Here is an 18018-nt window from a genome sequence, read left to right as displayed (position 1 = left end):
GTATTCTGGCCTTTTAGGATATTTGTAAAATGCCTCCCCCCCCACCATTTTCCTTTCATTTCCCCAAGGATAGATGTCTGTTTATTAACTAGTGTAGAGAAGCTGTCTTTGGGGCTGAGACAAACCTATTATGGAGCTATTCTCTTTTGCTGTTTGAAAAGTACATCACCAGTAAATTTCAGACTTACCCTTAGAAAGATAATATGATGAATAGATTTAGAATTGAAAATTTCCCTCTATTTTTAATATGGAAAAGTTGTTAAATATTCTAACACTGTTCAAAATGGTCTGTTTTTATTATACATGACCAATGTTAACTCTGTGGTATGTTGGAAAAGTACACACTTAACTTCCTGCATAGATGAATTTCCAAGTCTTCTCTAGTGTTGGGCACTTCATAAGATTTATACATGGCCAAAGATTCAGTTTCAGTGAAACAGATTATTCTTTTTATTTAATTGAGTGAAAAATACTTTTAATTTTGTAGTCTTTACACTTTTCAGAATTTTAATTCACATGATTTCATATAATCCCATAATAACCTTCTTTTTAAAAAAATCTCCCACCCTTTCCCCTTCTCTCTCCCTGCCAGTAACTGCTAGTTTGTTTTCTATATGTTAGTGAAATGCATTGTCTTTAGCAATATTTTTATCATGAGAACAAGGCTATAGTAATAGTTCCTTAGAGGCAGTTTTATTTAAGAATGTCATGTGCACAGATAGTAAAAATATTTCATGTGCTTGAGTTATCTCTTCCAGTGATTTATGGTAGCAGAGAACAGATTTTTATTTCCTGTCCTGGCTTTCCACAGAAGTAACTTTTTTTGTGTGATCAGGCATAAGCCTAACATTTCCTTTTCCTCCAGGTAAATATTTACCGCCTCGTTACAAAGGGGACTGTGGAAGAAGAGATCATAGAACGGGCCAAAAAGAAGATGGTATTGGACCATCTGGTGATTCAGCGCATGGATACCACTGGCCGGACAGTTCTGGAAAACAACTCAGGAAGGTCCAAGTAAGTGCCAGAAAGATGGGAAAGATTAGCAGCCTCGATTTTTACATCAGTGTTTGGTATAATTCATTCTTCTGATAGAATGCTCTGCAGTAGACCTTAGTCCATTAATTACCTGGAAAAGACCAAGCCAAAATACAAGATGACATTTTCAATTTATTTTGGTTTCCTTGTTTCTTCTTATTCTTTTTGCCTGTCAACCCTCTTCTTACCTATCAGCCCTCTTCTTGTATGCCTTCTCTCTCTTTCGTGCCCCTTTCTCTTGCCTTTTGCTCTTGGCTCTGCCAATGACATATGACACAGCAGCAGCAGAGGCAGCCATATGCTCCCCTTTAGGCTTTCATGCCTGCAATGTTGCCTTGGACTTCTTAGCAGGGAGAATGCACCAGATTGAATTGGCATTTGTTTTCTTACTATTAGTAAAAATGTTTGTGTGTAGATTATTTTTCCTATTGAAAACAGAGGGTATAAAAAGAAGGGTAGTTAAGTTTCAATTTGCTTTATTTTTTATTTATTTTTAAATATTAACTTTATTTTTTAATAATGATTTTTGCCTTGTCCATTATAGCTGATTTACAGTGTTCTGTCAATTTTCTGTTGCACAGCAAGGTGATCCAGTCACACATACATGTATACATTCTTTTTCTCACATTATTTTGCTCTGTCACAAGTGACCAGACATAGTTCCCAGTGCTATACAGCAGGATCCCATTGCTTATGCATTCCAAAGGCTATAGTTTGCACCTGTTAACCCCAAATTCCCAGTCCCTCCTGCTCCCTCCCCCTCGGCAAACACAAATCTGTTCTCCAAGTCCATGAATTTCTTTTCTGTGGAAAGGTTCATTTGTGCCATATATTAGATTCCAGATATAAGTGATATCATATGGTATTTGTCTTTCTCTTTCTGACTTACTTCACTCAGGATGAGAGTCTCTAGTTCCATCCATGTTGCTGCAAATAGCATTATTTTGTTCTTTTTTTATGGCTGAGTAGTATTCCATTGTGTATATATACACACCACATCTTCTTCTTTTTTTTTTTGGTCTTTTTGCCTTTTCTAGGGCCTATGGAGATTCCCAGGTAGGGGTTGAATCGGAGCTGTAGCCACTGGCCTACGCCAGAGCCACAGCAACGCAGGATCCGAGCTATGTCTGCAACCTACACCACAAGCTCATGGCAATGCCGGATCCTTAACCCACTGAGTGAGGCCAGGGATTGAACCTGCAACCTCATGGTTCCTAGTCGGATTCATTAACCACTGAGCCACGACGGGAACTCCCTGTATTCCTTTTCTAATACTTCATTGTTAGTATACACAAATTCGACTGATTTCTGAATGTTAATCTTATATCCTGCTACTTTGCTGAATTTGTTGATCAGTTCGAGTAGTTTTTGGGTTGAGTCTTTAGGGTTTTCTATATGTAGTATCATGTCATCTGCATACAGTGACAGTTTTACCTCTTCTCTTGCAATTTGGATACCCTTTTTTTTTGTTTGTTTGATTGCTGTGGCTAGGACTTCCAATACTGTGTTGAATAAAAGTGGTGAGAGCGGGCATCCTTGTCTTGTTCCTGATTCAATTGGCTTTATTTGGGAGCATAATTATTTCTCTTAGAGAATTTACGTTTTGACCAAATTGCTGAGTCTCCTTTCTGGCAGTCATACAACTTGTGTCACAGGTGGAATCAACTGAGCCCTTCCTAAATAGAACATTTTTAGATAATGATTTTCCATTAAAGAGGAACCTAGATGGAAAAAGCTTATTCTTTTATCTTGGACCAGGGATGAGTTTAAAAATTCTTGTAAATGATAACTTTGAGTCAAAAGATGAAGAGAGGACCTCCCTTCTCTCATGTTGCTAATTATCTTTCTTGCTTAGCTGTGTCATAGTTGAACAGGAAAGTAATTGATTTCCTGATCTTAAGTTGGGTTTACCACCACAGACTCATCCTGTGAATTAAAAAAAAAAAAAATTTGTGAGATCTTTGTGTCAGAATTTATATTTTCACCAGTAATTTGACCTCTTTACAAAGAATAGATGTTTAGAACTCCAAAGAGGTTACTTGACATTCCTGAGAGTTTACAACCGCATTTTCCTTCTACAGTTCAAATCCTTTTAATAAAGAAGAGCTGACAGCTATTTTGAAATTTGGAGCAGAAGATCTCTTCAAAGAACTTGAAGGGGAGGAATCAGAGCCTCAGGTAATTAACAGTAAGGAAAAAATTTCTCGATAAGTATCATCTATAGATTTTTTTTTTTCTGAAAGCAGATTCTGAGTCTGAGGCTTTTATAAAGAAATAGTAATTATTTAAAGGATATAGTTTCTCTTTTTTTCTTATGGAGCTTACAGCTCTTCCTAAAGTGAATAGGAAAGAATGAGAAAAGCACTTGAGGATTTTGTCTTTGGTCTCTTTTATTTTTTGTAAGCTCTAAAATTTCAGCTTATCATTTGTAAGCAACATTAGATATAAATGATATAAAACTGAGAGCATAAAATAAAACGGGTATGTTTCCATTGTGGCTCAGTGGTAACGATCCTGACTAGTATCCATGAGGATTCAGGTTCAGTCCCTGGCCTTACTCAGTGAGTTAAGGATCAGGCATTGGTGTGAGCCGTGGTGTAGGTCACCAACGCGGCTTGGATCCCACATTGCTGTGGATGTGGTGTATGCTGGCAGCTGTAGCTCTGATTTGACCCCTAGATTTCGCTAAATCTTAACCACTGTTTCCTTTTTACCATGGTTGTGTTGCTTTTGTTTTAGGAAATGGACATAGATGAAATTTTGCGCTTGGCTGAAACCAGAGAGAATGAAGTCTCAACAAGTGCAACAGATGAGCTTCTGTCACAATTTAAGGTATGAAAATCATTGTCAGAGAAAGTCCTTAGCATTGATTCATTAACCAGTAATAACTACTGCTTTCGGTACTTTCTAGGTTTCAGGCGCTCTGCTTTTCCTTTTACCTAAGTTTGTCTCATATCCTTAATGTTATTCTCTTAGAGTTCCAAGTATGTTGTGAGTATAGCTTCTACAGGCCTCTCCATGAGGATAACCACTGAAGTGATCCATCCTGCCCAGAGTCAGTGGGTAGAGGAAATGATGTCAGTGATAAGAGCCAGTGGGATAGGTGAGGAACTAGGTGGTGTGGAGGGGTTGTGGAAGAGACATTAATAGAATTATAGCAAAAAGAAGTCAAAGATGTGAAAATAGAAGGTGGCAATGGGGAAGCTTTAGATGACTTGGTGGGATTTTTTAAAGGGAAACTACAGGGTCATTAGTGGTGTTTGATAGAAGCGAAAATTAAATGAGATCAGGACTAAATGCAGAAGCTAGGTACCAGATGATTTAGGAGGTGGCAGCATTGAGTAATAGATATTATTAAACAGCTTAGTGAGGAGTATGGTGAAAGTAATTTATGAGGATAGAAGGGTCAAAAGGGTCAAGCAAGGTAAGATTTTTTTTTTTTTTTTGAGGGTGTTTCTGTGTTTCTAGGTTGAGGGAAAGAACCTGAGAATAGGGACAATTTAAAGGCTCTAAGGAGAGAAGGAAAATTTGATGGCACTTTGCCCATGAGAAGACTGAAAGGGATATAATCAAAAGCACAGATAGAAGAGCTGGCCTTTGAAAGAAAAAGGCAAGTATGCTTTAGGGAACAGTAGGGGAGAGAAGATGTAGCATTTCCAGTTGATGACCTTAATTGCCTGTAAAATAAATGAGGTGTTTGCTGAGAAGTGGAAAAGATTGGGGATAGCCCTGTGCAGGGGTGAGGAGTTGCCTGAAGGAACTCAATAGGGAGTAGAGTTGAATTTAGAAGACAGGGCTTTGCATTGGAGCCAGTCAGGAGGATCATATGACTTTCTCCAGCCATTCTTGAGGTCAGAGAAATTGGATCCGTTGGTGATCCCAAGGTGGGAGATAGGAGAGTCACAGTGGCAGAGGTTTCCCAGATTCAGGTGAGAATGTGGTTGAATGGATTTGGCATGAATTGGTTCCATGCACATTAGAGAAGCAGGGGAGATCTGGATGTGTGGTAGACCCACCAGGATTGAAGAAGTGGTATATAGAAGGAAGCAGTATTTTGTGATGAAGCCCAGGGTTGGCTGAAGGGAGTTGTCGTCTCAGTGGAAGGAAAAGGAAAGAGTTGAGTAGATCACAGAGCTTTGAGATCAGAGTTAATGTGTCTGAGGATGCAGAAGATGTAGGTAAATTAATAGTGTTTCAACTGGATTTTACTTTTATGACTGTTGCTCCCTGCTTAAACAGGGGTAATCTTCATGGTGGTATCCTTGTCAGAATATTATATGATTATTTAGTTCTAAAAATTTCTGCATGTTATATAGGTTGGTCAGAAGTCTTAGTGCTGGAGACACTTGCCTTTCTAAAGGCCTTTTGGCCATGAACTTTCAGCCTGGTCAGGTCACTTAAGTAGGAATCTTTTACCTTAGGGCCTGTCTCTTTTTGGAGTGCTTAATGCTGAATTAAATTGACTGATTTTTCCTGATAATCCTTTTTTGGGGTTATGCTAATTTAACACGTTGGAAACACAGCAAACATTTTTTGAGTTATTTACGGTTATCATTTTTTAAAGTAATAATAACCAATCCTTGTATAATTCTTACTATACTTGAAGCACTATTTTAAGTGCTTTATATATATTAACTCTCAGTTTTTTACAATAATCTTATGTTAAAGTAAATATTATCTTCGTTTATAGATGAGGAAACCAAGGTGTAAAGAGGCTGAGTAGATTTCCTCAAGTCACACATATGTGGAGTTAAGATTACTTCCTAGGCAGGGGGTCTGGCCTGCAGAGTCTGGCCTTTAACCACTACACCACTCTTGGAAAAGTTAAATTTCAACTGCATTAACCACTAACATATATGTAATATTGGTATTTGTATCAATTTATATCATTTAAAAAGTCAGCTTTAAAGTAATTGCAGGAATTCCCTGGTGGCTTAGTAGGTTAAGGATCTGGCATTGTCACTTCAGTGGCTCAGGTTGCTGTTGTGGCCCGGGTTTGATCCCTGTCCTGGAACTTCTTTCTGCGTGCTGTGGGTATGGCCAAAAAAAATAAATTAATTAAGCAGTTACAAACAGTGCTTAACTTGAGAGGCTGGTCAGATGATTCATTTTATAAAATAGAAAAATGTTAAATTTTAAATCTCAAATTATACTTCTTGTGGAATTTAAAAAATCTTGATTGTCAAGATCAGAATATTCATGTTGGAAGTTAGAGTTAATTTTGGCTGAAAGTTATAAAAATCTGACCTCACTGTCATCACTAAGTGATTCTGAGTGCTGGAACCTCCTAAAGCTCTTGGTAGCTTCATTATAGTCATAAAGGCTAGCTGGGAAAAAAGAAAAAGAAGGTGGAGCCCAGGCCGGGGCCTGCCCACCACTGCTCAGAGCTGGTCAGAGCTGGTAGTTTCTCTGTAGCCATAGTCTAAGGCTTTGAAATGGGTGCATCTAGATGGTTTTCTTTCTGGGATACACATTACTGCAATATAAGTAGACATTAGATATTAAATATTTGATAGGAAGTAATGGAATATTCTTCCAAGTTTTTTTTTGTTTGTTTTTGTTGCATTTTATGTTCTTGTTTCCATTCCTAAGACTAAAGTGCCGTTTTGAGCATGTGAAATGATTACCTTTAGCCTCTATACTTGTATAAAAATGAATAAGGTAGCCAGTTGGTAGGCAATAGCTACTGGTTTGAGTTATGCATTGTTTCACATGAGTTCTATTCAGTAGCAATTTATAATTTATACAACTGTAAGTTTATATGGATTTTTATTGATAGCATTTTATAATTTGAATATATATAAAGCATATTAGAAAATGTATATGATTTAACAAATCTTTCAATAAAACTTATAAGCCAATTGGTATCTTTTATATCTTTCCTCATTTTTCAGTAAAATTTCTGATGAACTTTAGGATTTGGCAAGTAGATTTGGGGGGGATAAGGGAGAAATGAATATAAAATTGATTATTTGATTATGCAGTGTCATAGGAGTCCTGTTATCATTCATAGCATCTTAAATGAGGAACACTGCATGAGCTGGTGTTTGGGAAATGGAGAGATGTCTGTCAGACAGTGGATTGTCCTTTTGTTTCAAGGTTGCCAACTTTGCCACGATGGAGGACGAGGAGGAGCTAGAAGAGCGTCCTCACAAGGACTGGGATGAGATCATTCCGGAGGAGCAAAGGAAAAAAGTAGAGGAGGAAGAGCGGCAGAAGGAGCTGGAGGAAATTTATATGTTGCCTCGAATTCGGAGTTCCACTAAAAAGGTGATGAAGTGAGATGAAAGATATGAAAGTGCTTCTTATTTTCTTTGCCTTATCTTGTTGTCCTGATGTCGAGGGTTTCAGGGCAGAGTTTGAGGAAACTGAGCAGAGGGAAATGGAAAAACGCATGGGCCTCATGGGCATACTTGTGAGATGTTTGATCTTTGCATATTGCCTTTTCTGTGAGATGGGCGAACAGGATTTGAGTTTGACTGAAGTTTACATTTTGCCTTTGCAATCAGAAACTAGTAATTCTAACAGTTTGGTTCTAACTGGCAAGGCCTTTGACCTTCAGAGAGTCAAGCCTCTTTTTGCCTTTAAGTGTGTTCATAGCACTTGGTATAAATACTTAGTAAGAGATTATGTAACAGTGCTTCAGGTTTACAAAGCACCATCGTAGGCAGTATCTCATTTGATTTTTGCAACAATACTAAAGTAGACTAACTTTTAATACCCAGTTTGTTGGAGGTAACAAACTTAGGTTTGTCCAAGATTGTAGTAAATCAGTGTAAGCTAAAATAGCTTTCCTTGAGCACTACCTCAATGTGTGTCAGTGCTTTTACACTTGCTGACTCATTTAATTTGTATGAAAGCCCTGTATTGTAGGTGCTATTATCCCCATTTTACAAATGGAAAAGGCACAGGGTAAAGCAGTTTGCCCAGGAAGTAGACATGAACCTGCAATCCAAATATTTTTTTCCCCGATTTACTTAAATTACATTAGGGTATGTCTCTGGCAGTGTGAATATCCCAAATAGGTCTTCTTTCATCACATGCCATCTGCCTCCTTCTTTCTTAAAGGAAAATTGACTTGCTTTTACATTGAGTGTTATGAAGTTAAGTTGGGCTGGTCTTAGTCCTTAGACCTCTTAGACCTGGCACTTTGCTGCAGTGTGATTCTGCATTTTCAGGCTCAGACAAATGACAGTGATTCTGATACTGAGTCTAAGAGGCAGGCCCAGAGATCCTCTGCCTCTGAGAGTGAGACGGATGAGTCTGATGATGACAAGAAGCCCAAGCGCAGAGGGCGCCCCCGAAGTGTGCGGAAGGACCTCGTGGAGGGATTCACAGACGCTGAGATCCGGAGGTTAGTAGGACCTCTGCTCTCCCTCTACCTCATTTGGAAGGACATGCTCTAAGCCTCAGGTTGATTGGATACCTGACATTTGATGACCAGAAGGGCAAGGAAGGCAGGAGAGTCTGAGTCATGCCTTAAGGCTCAAGGATGAGTCCTTCTTCTCCATGATTTTCTTCAGTTGAGCTTTCTTTTTGTTGCTCATTTCATTTTACTTATTATTCTCTGATTGTTCTGAACATTTCACAAAGAAAGTCCAGCCAAGAGGAAAGAGACTTTTGGAGGTAAACTTGGACTGAAACTTTTTTTTTTCTATTGAAGAATATGAACAAATATATACATAAATACAGATATGTATGTATTTATGTATATAAAAGAAATAGTATAAATATAAAAAAATAAATCCCAGTCCACTTTCCATCAATGTTAGTGGTGGTTTATTGTCCTGAAACTTGCTTTTCACTTACAATCAGTTTTAGATATCTTTCTATGTCAGTACTTATTACACATTTGTTGCTGTCTGATTCACACTCCTCTGCCCTCTAGAAAAATCTAAAATGGTTGGTTCCAAACCAATTTTTTTCCTAGTTGCCATGTTTTTTTTAATTTTTATTTAGTTATTTATTTTTGCTTTTATGGCTGCACCTGTGGCATATGGAAGTTTCTGGGCTAGGGGCTGAATCAGAACTTTAGCTGCTGGCCTATGCCACAGCCATAGTGACACAGGATCTGAGCCATGTCTATGACCTGCACCACAGCTCATGGCAATGCCGGATCCTTAACCCACTGAGCGAGGCTAGGGGTTGAACCTGCAACCTTATGGTTCCTAGTCAGATTCGTTAACCACTAAGTCATGAAGGGAACTCCTTTTCCCTTCTTTTTTTTTTTTTTTTTTGCATTTTCTAGAGCCGCACCCATGGCATATGGAGGTTCCCTGGCTAGGGGTCTAATTGGAGTTACAGCTGCTGGCCTATGCCATGGCCACAGCAACTTGGGACCCAAGCTGCGTCTGCAACCTACACCACAGCTCACGGCAATGCCGGATCCTTAACCCACTGAGCAAGGCCAGGGATCGAACCTTCAACCTCATGGTTCCCAGTCAGATTCATTAACCACTGCGCCACGACAGGGACTCCTTCCCTCCTTTTTTATTTCAATCTATTTGCCTATGAATCTAGCTTGCAACTCTTATAGATAGTGTATAGTTATATGATTTTTAAAAATCCATTCTATCAAGCTTCCTTTTGATTGATGTCTTTAATCCATTAACATTTAATGCAGTTACTGATGAGATAGAATTTTTATATGTCTTCTGTTCTTTTTGTTCCTTTATTCCCTATTACTGCTTTCTTTTGGATTATAGATATTTTCAAGTTTACCGTTTTAAATCTCTTGCTATTCCTTTTACTTTTTTTGGGGGGGGGGGTCTTTTCTAGGGCCGCACTCTCGGCATATGGAGGTTCCCAGGCTAGGGGTCTAATAGCTGGAGCTGCTGGCCAGTGCCACAGCCACAGCCACGCCAGATCTGAGCCGCATCTGCAGCCTACACCACAGCTCACGGCAAGGCTGGATCCTTAACCCACTGAGCAAGGCCAGGTATTGAACCTGCCACCTTATGGTTCCTAGTTGGATTTGTTAACCACTGAGCCATGATGGGAACTCCTCCTTTTACTATGTTTTAAAGAGTTACTTTCTTGGTGGTTGCCCTGGAGGTTAAAATTAATATTTTAACTTAAAACAATTTAGTTTGGATAAATATCAACTAAATTTCAATGGTATTCTAAAACTTAACTCCAGTATGGGTACATTACTCCCCCTCCTTTGTGGTGTTATTGTCACACGGATTGCATCTTTACACTTTGTAAGTCCATCAACATAGTTTTATAATTATTGCTTTATGTGGTTGATATTTAAAATCATACAGAAGAAAAAAATTACTGACAGATGTACAAATATACTGTCTTTTTATCTACTTACTTAGGTATCCTTCCTAAGGCTCTTGACTTCTTCATGTGGATTTGAATTATTGTTTATTGTCTTTTCATTTCTCCCCAAAGTACTCTCTTTAATATTTCTTTTAGGGCAGGTTTGCCAGCAACAAATTCTGTATTTTTATTTATCTGGGAATGTCTTAATTTCTCCTTTGTTATTGAAGAATAGTCTTTATTGTTTTTCTTTTTCTCGTATTGTATTATCTCAGTTGACCTATCTTTTCACTAATTTTTTCTTCTGTCAGGTCACATCTACTCCTGAGCCTCTCTAGTAATGTTTTATCTTAGTTATTGCACTTTTCAACTCTAGAATTTATATATTTGGCTCCTTTATATCAATTTCTGTCTGTTAACATTCTCCATTTGGTAATATATCATTCTCAAATTTTCTTTTAATTCCTCAGACATGGATTTCTTTAGTTCTTGAATGTTTATAATAGCTGATTAAAATCTTCATCTAATAAGTCTAGCTTCTGGACTAACTCAGGGACTGTTTCTGTTGAAAACTGCTATCATTCTCTGTATATGGGCCATACTTTCTCATTTCTTTATGGGTCCTGTAATTTTTTTTTGAAAACTGGACATCTTAAGTAAAATGACGCAGCAAGTCAAGAAATCAGGTTCCCTCTACCAGCCAGAGTTTTTGTTGTTTGTTATTGTGGCTGTTTGCTTATTTAGTAACTTTACTGGACTAGTTCTGTGAAATCTGTTATTTGAAGTCTCTGCTCACTTAGCTTAGTGGTCAGCCAGTGATTGGACAGTCTTCTTTAAATGCCTTAAATCTACCAACCAGTAAGTCTACCAGCCTTTGCTGAAGTGCTCCTTGTGTGTGTTGGAGCATATTTTCAATGCTCTGATAGGCAGTTACAACTCTGCCTTATCCTTCAGTTCCTCTTTGTGTAGACAGAGCCTCAAGGCCAGCCAGAGGTGAGAAATAACAGCTCTTTGAGTCTTCTCTGTGCATGCACATAGCCCTGCATATGTGTAGACTTCTGGACCCCCAGAAATATGCCTCAGCTTTTCAAAGACCCCTGTGGGCATCTTCTCCCCTCAATTTTCCCGTTTCAATTTTTAGTCAGCCTGTTCATACCCCTGACTTACAATGCTACTTCAGGCAGCGCTGATGTTAAACCTTTGCCTCTAATTGTTTTTTGACCAATAATCTATGGACAGTGTTCTTCATATAGAGTCAGGTCAAATGAAGACAAGCCTGAGAATGGAGTTGGTCAGGCTGATGCTGTTGGTCAGGTTGAATAGCACTGTTCCCTGGGGAAAGAGTTTTAGGGAGCTCAAACCTACTCTGCCCTCTATAGTGGCTGCTGTGTTGCTGCTTTGTACAGCTGCTGTAATTGGGAAGACATAGTTTTCAAGGCAGTCAGGATGCTGTGGAGAGGGCAAGGAAATAGAGCAAGTTAAAATGCCAGAGACTGCTGTATAGCACAGGGAACTATGTCCAGTTACTTGTGATGGAACATGCTGAAAGATAATATGAGAAAGAGAATGTGGATAGATATAGGACTGTGCCATTTTGCTGTACAGCAGAAATTGACAGAACAGTGTAAATCAACTATAATAATAATAATAATAATAATAATAATAAAATGCCAGCTGTTCATACTAAGATTCAGCCGTTTTCTTGAAGAAACGTTCATAAGTTGGCTGCCTTTGGTTAATTTCCAGAGTTCCAACAAAGTTGATTTTGACAGTTTTTGCCAGTGTTCTTGTTGCTTTTATAGAGGAGCAGATTTTCAGAGGTCCTTACCCAACCATTCCAGTAGTGTTTCACTGTCTCAGTATTATTTTGAAATGAATTCCAAATGACATTTCAGATGTAAAATATTTCAGTATCTAGCAAGAAGAAGATATGTGGAGTTGAGGAATAATCCTCAGGTTTGATTTCACGTTTAATACTTTCCTAATTCTTGTGTCCATGCTGTTCCTTTAATATTATTTCTTAGCTTTTGTTGTATTCATTCTCATTTTCTTTAATTGCTATGCCCTCTCTTTTTATTTCTTTCCCCCATTGTATCTCTCCTTTCACTGTCACCTAATGAGATTATTTTAGTAATTTGGCATGTTGCAGTGATGCCTTTGATATATTGTGACATCTTGCTTTTTAGTGAGAGTGTTGGTGGTTAGCTGTAGGGAGGGGAGAGGATTACACATGGACTGGCATTTAGCATGGTTTAGGCTAGAGACTTGTGGAAGGATAGATTAGATTTTTGGTTGGAGAAAAGGTTGGGCAGAAGGAGTCAGCAGAGTTTCCAAAATAGTTTTGCCTAATAAGTTTAAAATCATGTATTATTTTACTCTGCCTTATTCCAAAAAGTATTTGAGACAGTTCTAACAATCTTAGAGTTGTATCATTGGCTAGAAAATAATGGAAAAATATTGTAGTATGGAGTTGAAAGTAATAGTAGTGGACTAAATAGCTCAGTTAACTTATACTGGATTTTATCACAAGAGCTGTGGTTTTTAAATCATTTATTACATATTGAACTCCAAAAACTTGTACCTTCTAAAAATAATAATTTTTTCCATACTTTTTTTTTTTTTTTTGGCTGTGCCCATGGCATGCGGAAATTCCTAGGCCAGGGCTCAAACCCAAGCCACAGCAGTGACAACACTGAATCCTTAACCACTAGGCCACCAGGGACCTCACTAAAACAATGATATTTAAGTCGTCATCCTCAGTTATGTCCCAAAGCAGTTTCATGACCAGTCACTGAGAATAAAGTTGCTCTTTAGTTTGAATAGATTTTTAGCACTCATTATTTTAAGTTGGCCATTTTCAAAGGCATTCATGATTCATTTGTTGAAGGCAGTAGCAGGGATTGAGCCCTTTTGACCATTCATGTGTATTTCATCACAGAATATGTTTTCATTAACATAGCTAAAGTCTGTTTTTTAATGTGACTTATTGATCCTGTTCTTAGGTTCATCAAGGCATATAAGAAGTTTGGTCTCCCTCTTGAACGGTAAGCCCGGTAATATAATAGCTCCTTATCCACCTCTTTTTCACTTATTATGTAGCAGTTTCTTTTTATGGTTCTGCTTTTCCTTTAAGGTGTGGCACTTTTTGACAGTCTGATTTTTAGACATTAACGTACTCAAATGCTCCAGATGACTTGGAGATCAACAAGATATAATGTAGATGAAACTGTACTTTGCTTCTAGGAACATGACAGTGAATGAAAGTAGGCTAGAGAAAGGAAAGTGAGCACAAAGAAGCAAACTAGTGCAGGTAGCTTTCAGGCACTTTATCTGCTAGCATTATGGGACTGCCTTTTAGTAAAGTTAATAACACAAAACCTTTCTTTCTGTTTTTTAAAATGACTGTTTTGTGGACTATTCCAAGTCGGATTCTTTAGGATGGAAAGTAAGTTAGTCCTTAGTCACCGTTGGAGGGTTCTTGTTGGAGCCTCGGAATGATCAATTAAGGAATGTAGAGAAAAGTGTCTTTGCTGGAGCAGCCTTATGTGAAACCTAGTGGCAGCTCACGTGACATCAGGAAAGTGGGCGCAGGGCCTTGACATGTCCCCGTGTTTGTCCTTCCTCAGGCTGGAGTGCATAGCACGTGATGCTGAGCTGGTAGATAAGTCTGTGGCAGATCTGAAGCGCCTGGGGGAGTTGATTCACAACAGCTGTGTGTCAGCAATGCAGGAATATGAAGAGCAGCTGAAAGAAAATGCCAGCGAGGGTGAGTCACCCAGTCTCTACTTCATGATTCTCTAGGACCTGGCACTCGGGGGTTGGGATCTCTGCTGCTAGAGGGCTATTTTTTTTTTTTTTTAGAAGAGCACTTGTACTCCATTGATCCGTACTTTTTTGAGATGTATATTCTCACCTGACTTTATGTGAGCTCAGTTGTAAGATCCCAGAGATTTACTCATAAAATTGATTTGTAGAAGGTGCAAAGTGATGAACAAGAAGAATGTTTTCTTTTAATGTCACTATAGGAAGTTTAAATTGGTTTGAATGATGTAAAGACCAGAGTGGGTAAAGCTGAGTGGACGCATTTGTTTTTTGTAGGGAGGATATTACATACCACAAACATCAGTATTATCTTGGATATACATACCTGTATTGTTTTGCTGTGATAAAGGATTTATAGAATTACAATAAGTAAAATAGTAGATAAGTATTGCGAACGTTTACTTTCTTGGCACTGGAATTTGTTGTAATTGGATTTGACCTACTGTAGTGTGTTTTTGCTTATATACCAGAAGGTGCTTTTGCCTGTTCTCTAAAAGCAGGAGCTGTCAGGAGAGAGCTGGAGTCCTTATTGTTAAAGGACATTGTTATAGTTGAACCTCAAACAGAGAGATGAGGGTGTTGTCATTCCAGTTCACTGGACTGTGATTTATCTGTGCCATTGCCCCATTGTTTTGTCACTCTTTTTTTGGCCACACCCCCAGCATGTAGAAGTTCTGGGTCAGGGATTGAACCTGTGCCAGAGCAATGACCCAAGTGGCTATCATGTTTTTTTGTCACCCTTCACTGAGTTAGAGGTTACTAACAGGAGGCTCTGTCAGCTGTGGCTAAGTATTCAGGACATGGAGTCAGCCAGTTTACCTGGAATCTTGGTTCTACCATTTCTTAGCTGTAAGGCCTGAGACAAGGGGTAGCCTCTCAAAGGTCTCATTTGCAAATGAAGTAATAGTACCTACCTCAAAGGGCTTGGGTGCTTATTTGAATAACTCCATACACCTAAAGTGCTTGTCATCGATTCTGGTTTGCAGAGTTAGCTGTTTCATTAACCAAAGAAGTATCTGTGCTTTGAAATTTTCTTCTTAGGGTTATTACTAAAAAAAAATAGAATTTTACTTGAATATAGTAACCATTTTTTAAAAAATTTTTTTCAATTTTTTTATTGCGGAAAAAAAAACACATAACATTAAATTTACCATCTTTACCATTAGATACATTTTTTTCATAAAAGAAACTTAAATAACTTGAGTGGTTTGGATAATGATCCAAATATGTGTTTTTATAGCACCAAAAGGATACATCCAAAAATGAACCTTAACTTTATCCCATTTGTTATTGTAATTACTTTGAATAAGTACTGTATTCACATGGCTCAGAAATGAAAAACAAGTACCCCTGTTTCTTATCTTTTTCTGGAGATATAAAAATATGTATGTTCAGAAAATGAACAGATAATATTTTCACATATTGGTGGTGTAGCGTGCACACTGTCCTGTTCCATTCGTAGTCCACCTCGCAGCGTATTTGAAGATGTTGCCTTACAACAGACTCCTCCCTCCCATATGCCTCTTTTCTGTGTATGTTCACATTCTGAATCTGGCGCATTGCTTCCTCCTGGCATTGCTTAACTAGTTCTCATACCCCTGTCTTTCCTATAAACTAGTATTCTGAGTCTGCATTGACATTTCCAATTCAAATGTAAGATTATTGGTATCTCCTAAGCCGAAAAATTTTTGTTACTGAAAATGTTAACATAATCATGTATTTGTCTTAAACATTTTACGCATTTCCAAGTGTTAAAAACCAATGTTACTCTTAACAGTAAGACTTCTCAATGCAAAGTTTAATTTCTTTGCAATTCTTTTTGTCCTCAAAATACATCTGATCAGCAGTCTATAGTCAAAATACTGTATTTTAATCCTCTGGTTATGCCACCAATTTAATACGTAGTTGAGCACCTTTTGTTTTTATGTCTTTTCAGATTTTGTGTATTACTTTTCCCGTTTTGATGAAACTTTGTTTTTTAAATTATGTAAAACATTTGCATGGCATAAAGTCAGAACAATAAAACAGAGAACACTTGGAGAATCTTTCCTTCATCCGTATCTCCCAGTGCTGTTCTCTTCCTCCCTTTGTAGGTAACCATTTCTACTAGTTTGGGGTTGATTTTTCCATTGGTTTCTTTTTAAAAATTAAAGTGTAAGTGTGTGTGTGTGTGTGTGTGTGTGTGTGTATTTCCTTACTATACAGAAGATAACATACTGTGTATTCTTTACCTACTTATTCTCTCACATGCCTCCTTCCTTTTATAATTGCACAGTTTTCCACCATGCAGATATTAATCCGTACTTTATTGTTCCCTAGTAGTGAATATTTGGGTTATTTTCAGTTATTTGCCCTTATAAATGAAGCCACAATGAATAGTCGATTGAATATGCTGTTTCATATCTCTGCCAGCATATCCTTGGGTTAGATTTCTAGAAGTGAGATTGCTGAGTCCTGGGAGAAATGTGTATGTAATTTGGTTAGATACTACCAAATTCTCCATAAATCTGGTACCATTTACTTTGCCTCCAACAATGGGTATTGCTTATAAGCCTCACAAATAGAATATATTGTCAAACATTTGGATATTTGCTAAACTGATAGGTGAGAAATGATATCTCATTTTTCTTTTAATAAGAAAGGTTGTATGTCTTTTCTAAAGGCTACTTGTAAACTGTTTATGCATAAATTGTGCCCATTTTCTATTGAGCTGTTGGCCTTAATTTTTCAGATCTTTTTTTCTGATAAAAGTTGCCATTGATCTCCTCTAGTCATTTGTTTTGACTCTGCTTATGATAGTTCATGCAGAAAACTTAAAAAAATCTGTATAGTCAAAATTATCAATCTTTTACGCTGTTTGGATTTTGATCAGTTAAAAACATTTTTTTATAAATGAGAAACAAACTCACAGACGGGGAAAACTTATAGTTAACAAAAGGGAAGAGTAGGGAGAGGCATAAATTGGGAATATGAGAGTAACAGGTGCACACTACCATATATAAAATAGATAAACAACAGGCTTTTACTGTATAGCTCAGGGAACTGTATTTAGTATCTTGTAATGGACTAAAAAACATTTTTTTTTCCTACTCTAAGGCTATAAAGGAAGTCATTGTGATTCCCCCCCATTTTACCTGTGTGATTTCATTTACTTTTATATCGCTGATCCACTTGGAGTTTTTCCTGGTGTATCCAGGTTTTTTGGATTTGTGGGTTGTTTATTCCATATGGCTAATATATATCCCAACACCATTCATTAAAGATGGTTGATCTTTTCCCCACTGCCTGATTATTATTTTTTTTTGAAGAGCTGCATAATCTGCTTACAATATTAGTGTCCTGTTAATGGACATTTAGTTTTCCAATCTTTTGCTTTACAATGTTTTGGTAAATAATCTTTTATGTATATGGTGTTTGAGCCATATCCTTCCACCAGCATTGAATGACAGTGTCTGCTTCCTCCTAATCTCACCAACAGAATATTTTAAAATTTTCCCCACCTGATAAGTTAAAAATGCTGTGTGTATATATTTAATTTGCATTTCTCTTATTATAAATGAGGTTGAGTATTTTTCACCTGTTTAGGAACTGTATGTATTTTTCTAGGAATTGTTTCTTTATCCTTTGCCCATTTTTCTATTGCTATCTTTTTATTTTACAGATAAGGAAACTGAGATCCAGAGAGGTTAATAACTAGAAGTGAGGGGGAAAAGAGGCAGGAGGTAGTTTGTGCAGATCTGGGAATAAATCCTAGATTTCTGATCTTCAGAGACGGTGCCATTCCCATTTTACCACATTCAGTTCCAGCTCCCATCAGTATTGCTGGGAATAACATTTGCAAGTGAAATTCTAGTGGATTATATAAGAATACTTAAATAATTACTTATAATTGTG

At 37.6% G+C, this 18018-nt stretch overlaps 1 protein-coding gene across 11 annotated transcripts in view; it reads left to right on the top strand.

Annotated features, from left to right (window-relative positions):
- Positions 1-18018, top strand: part of CHD2 (chromodomain helicase DNA binding protein 2) — a 127605-nt gene that overhangs the window by 75980 nt on the left and 33607 nt on the right. For all 11 annotated transcript variants that reach the window (XR_007137034.1, XR_007137033.1, XM_047796059.1 and 8 more), the window contains 7 exons: positions 866-1014; positions 3117-3213; positions 3775-3867; positions 7135-7305; positions 8214-8389; positions 13305-13346; positions 13929-14068. Coding sequence is in view for 9 of the 11 variants with exons in the window: in XM_047796059.1 (XP_047652015.1) it covers positions 866-1014; positions 3117-3213; positions 3775-3867; positions 7135-7305; positions 8214-8389; positions 13305-13346; positions 13929-14068 (868 nt within the window). In the remaining 2 variants the exon portion in view is untranslated. The remainder of the gene's footprint in view (positions 1-865; positions 1015-3116; positions 3214-3774; positions 3868-7134; positions 7306-8213; positions 8390-13304; positions 13347-13928; positions 14069-18018) is intronic.

The sequence above is a fragment of the Phacochoerus africanus genome, chromosome 9 (genome assembly GCF_016906955.1).
Source record: "Phacochoerus africanus isolate WHEZ1 chromosome 9, ROS_Pafr_v1, whole genome shotgun sequence".
In the NCBI taxonomy this organism is placed as follows: Eukaryota; Metazoa; Chordata; class Mammalia; order Artiodactyla; family Suidae; genus Phacochoerus; species Phacochoerus africanus.
This window is presented reverse-complemented; position numbering and strand designations above follow the sequence as displayed.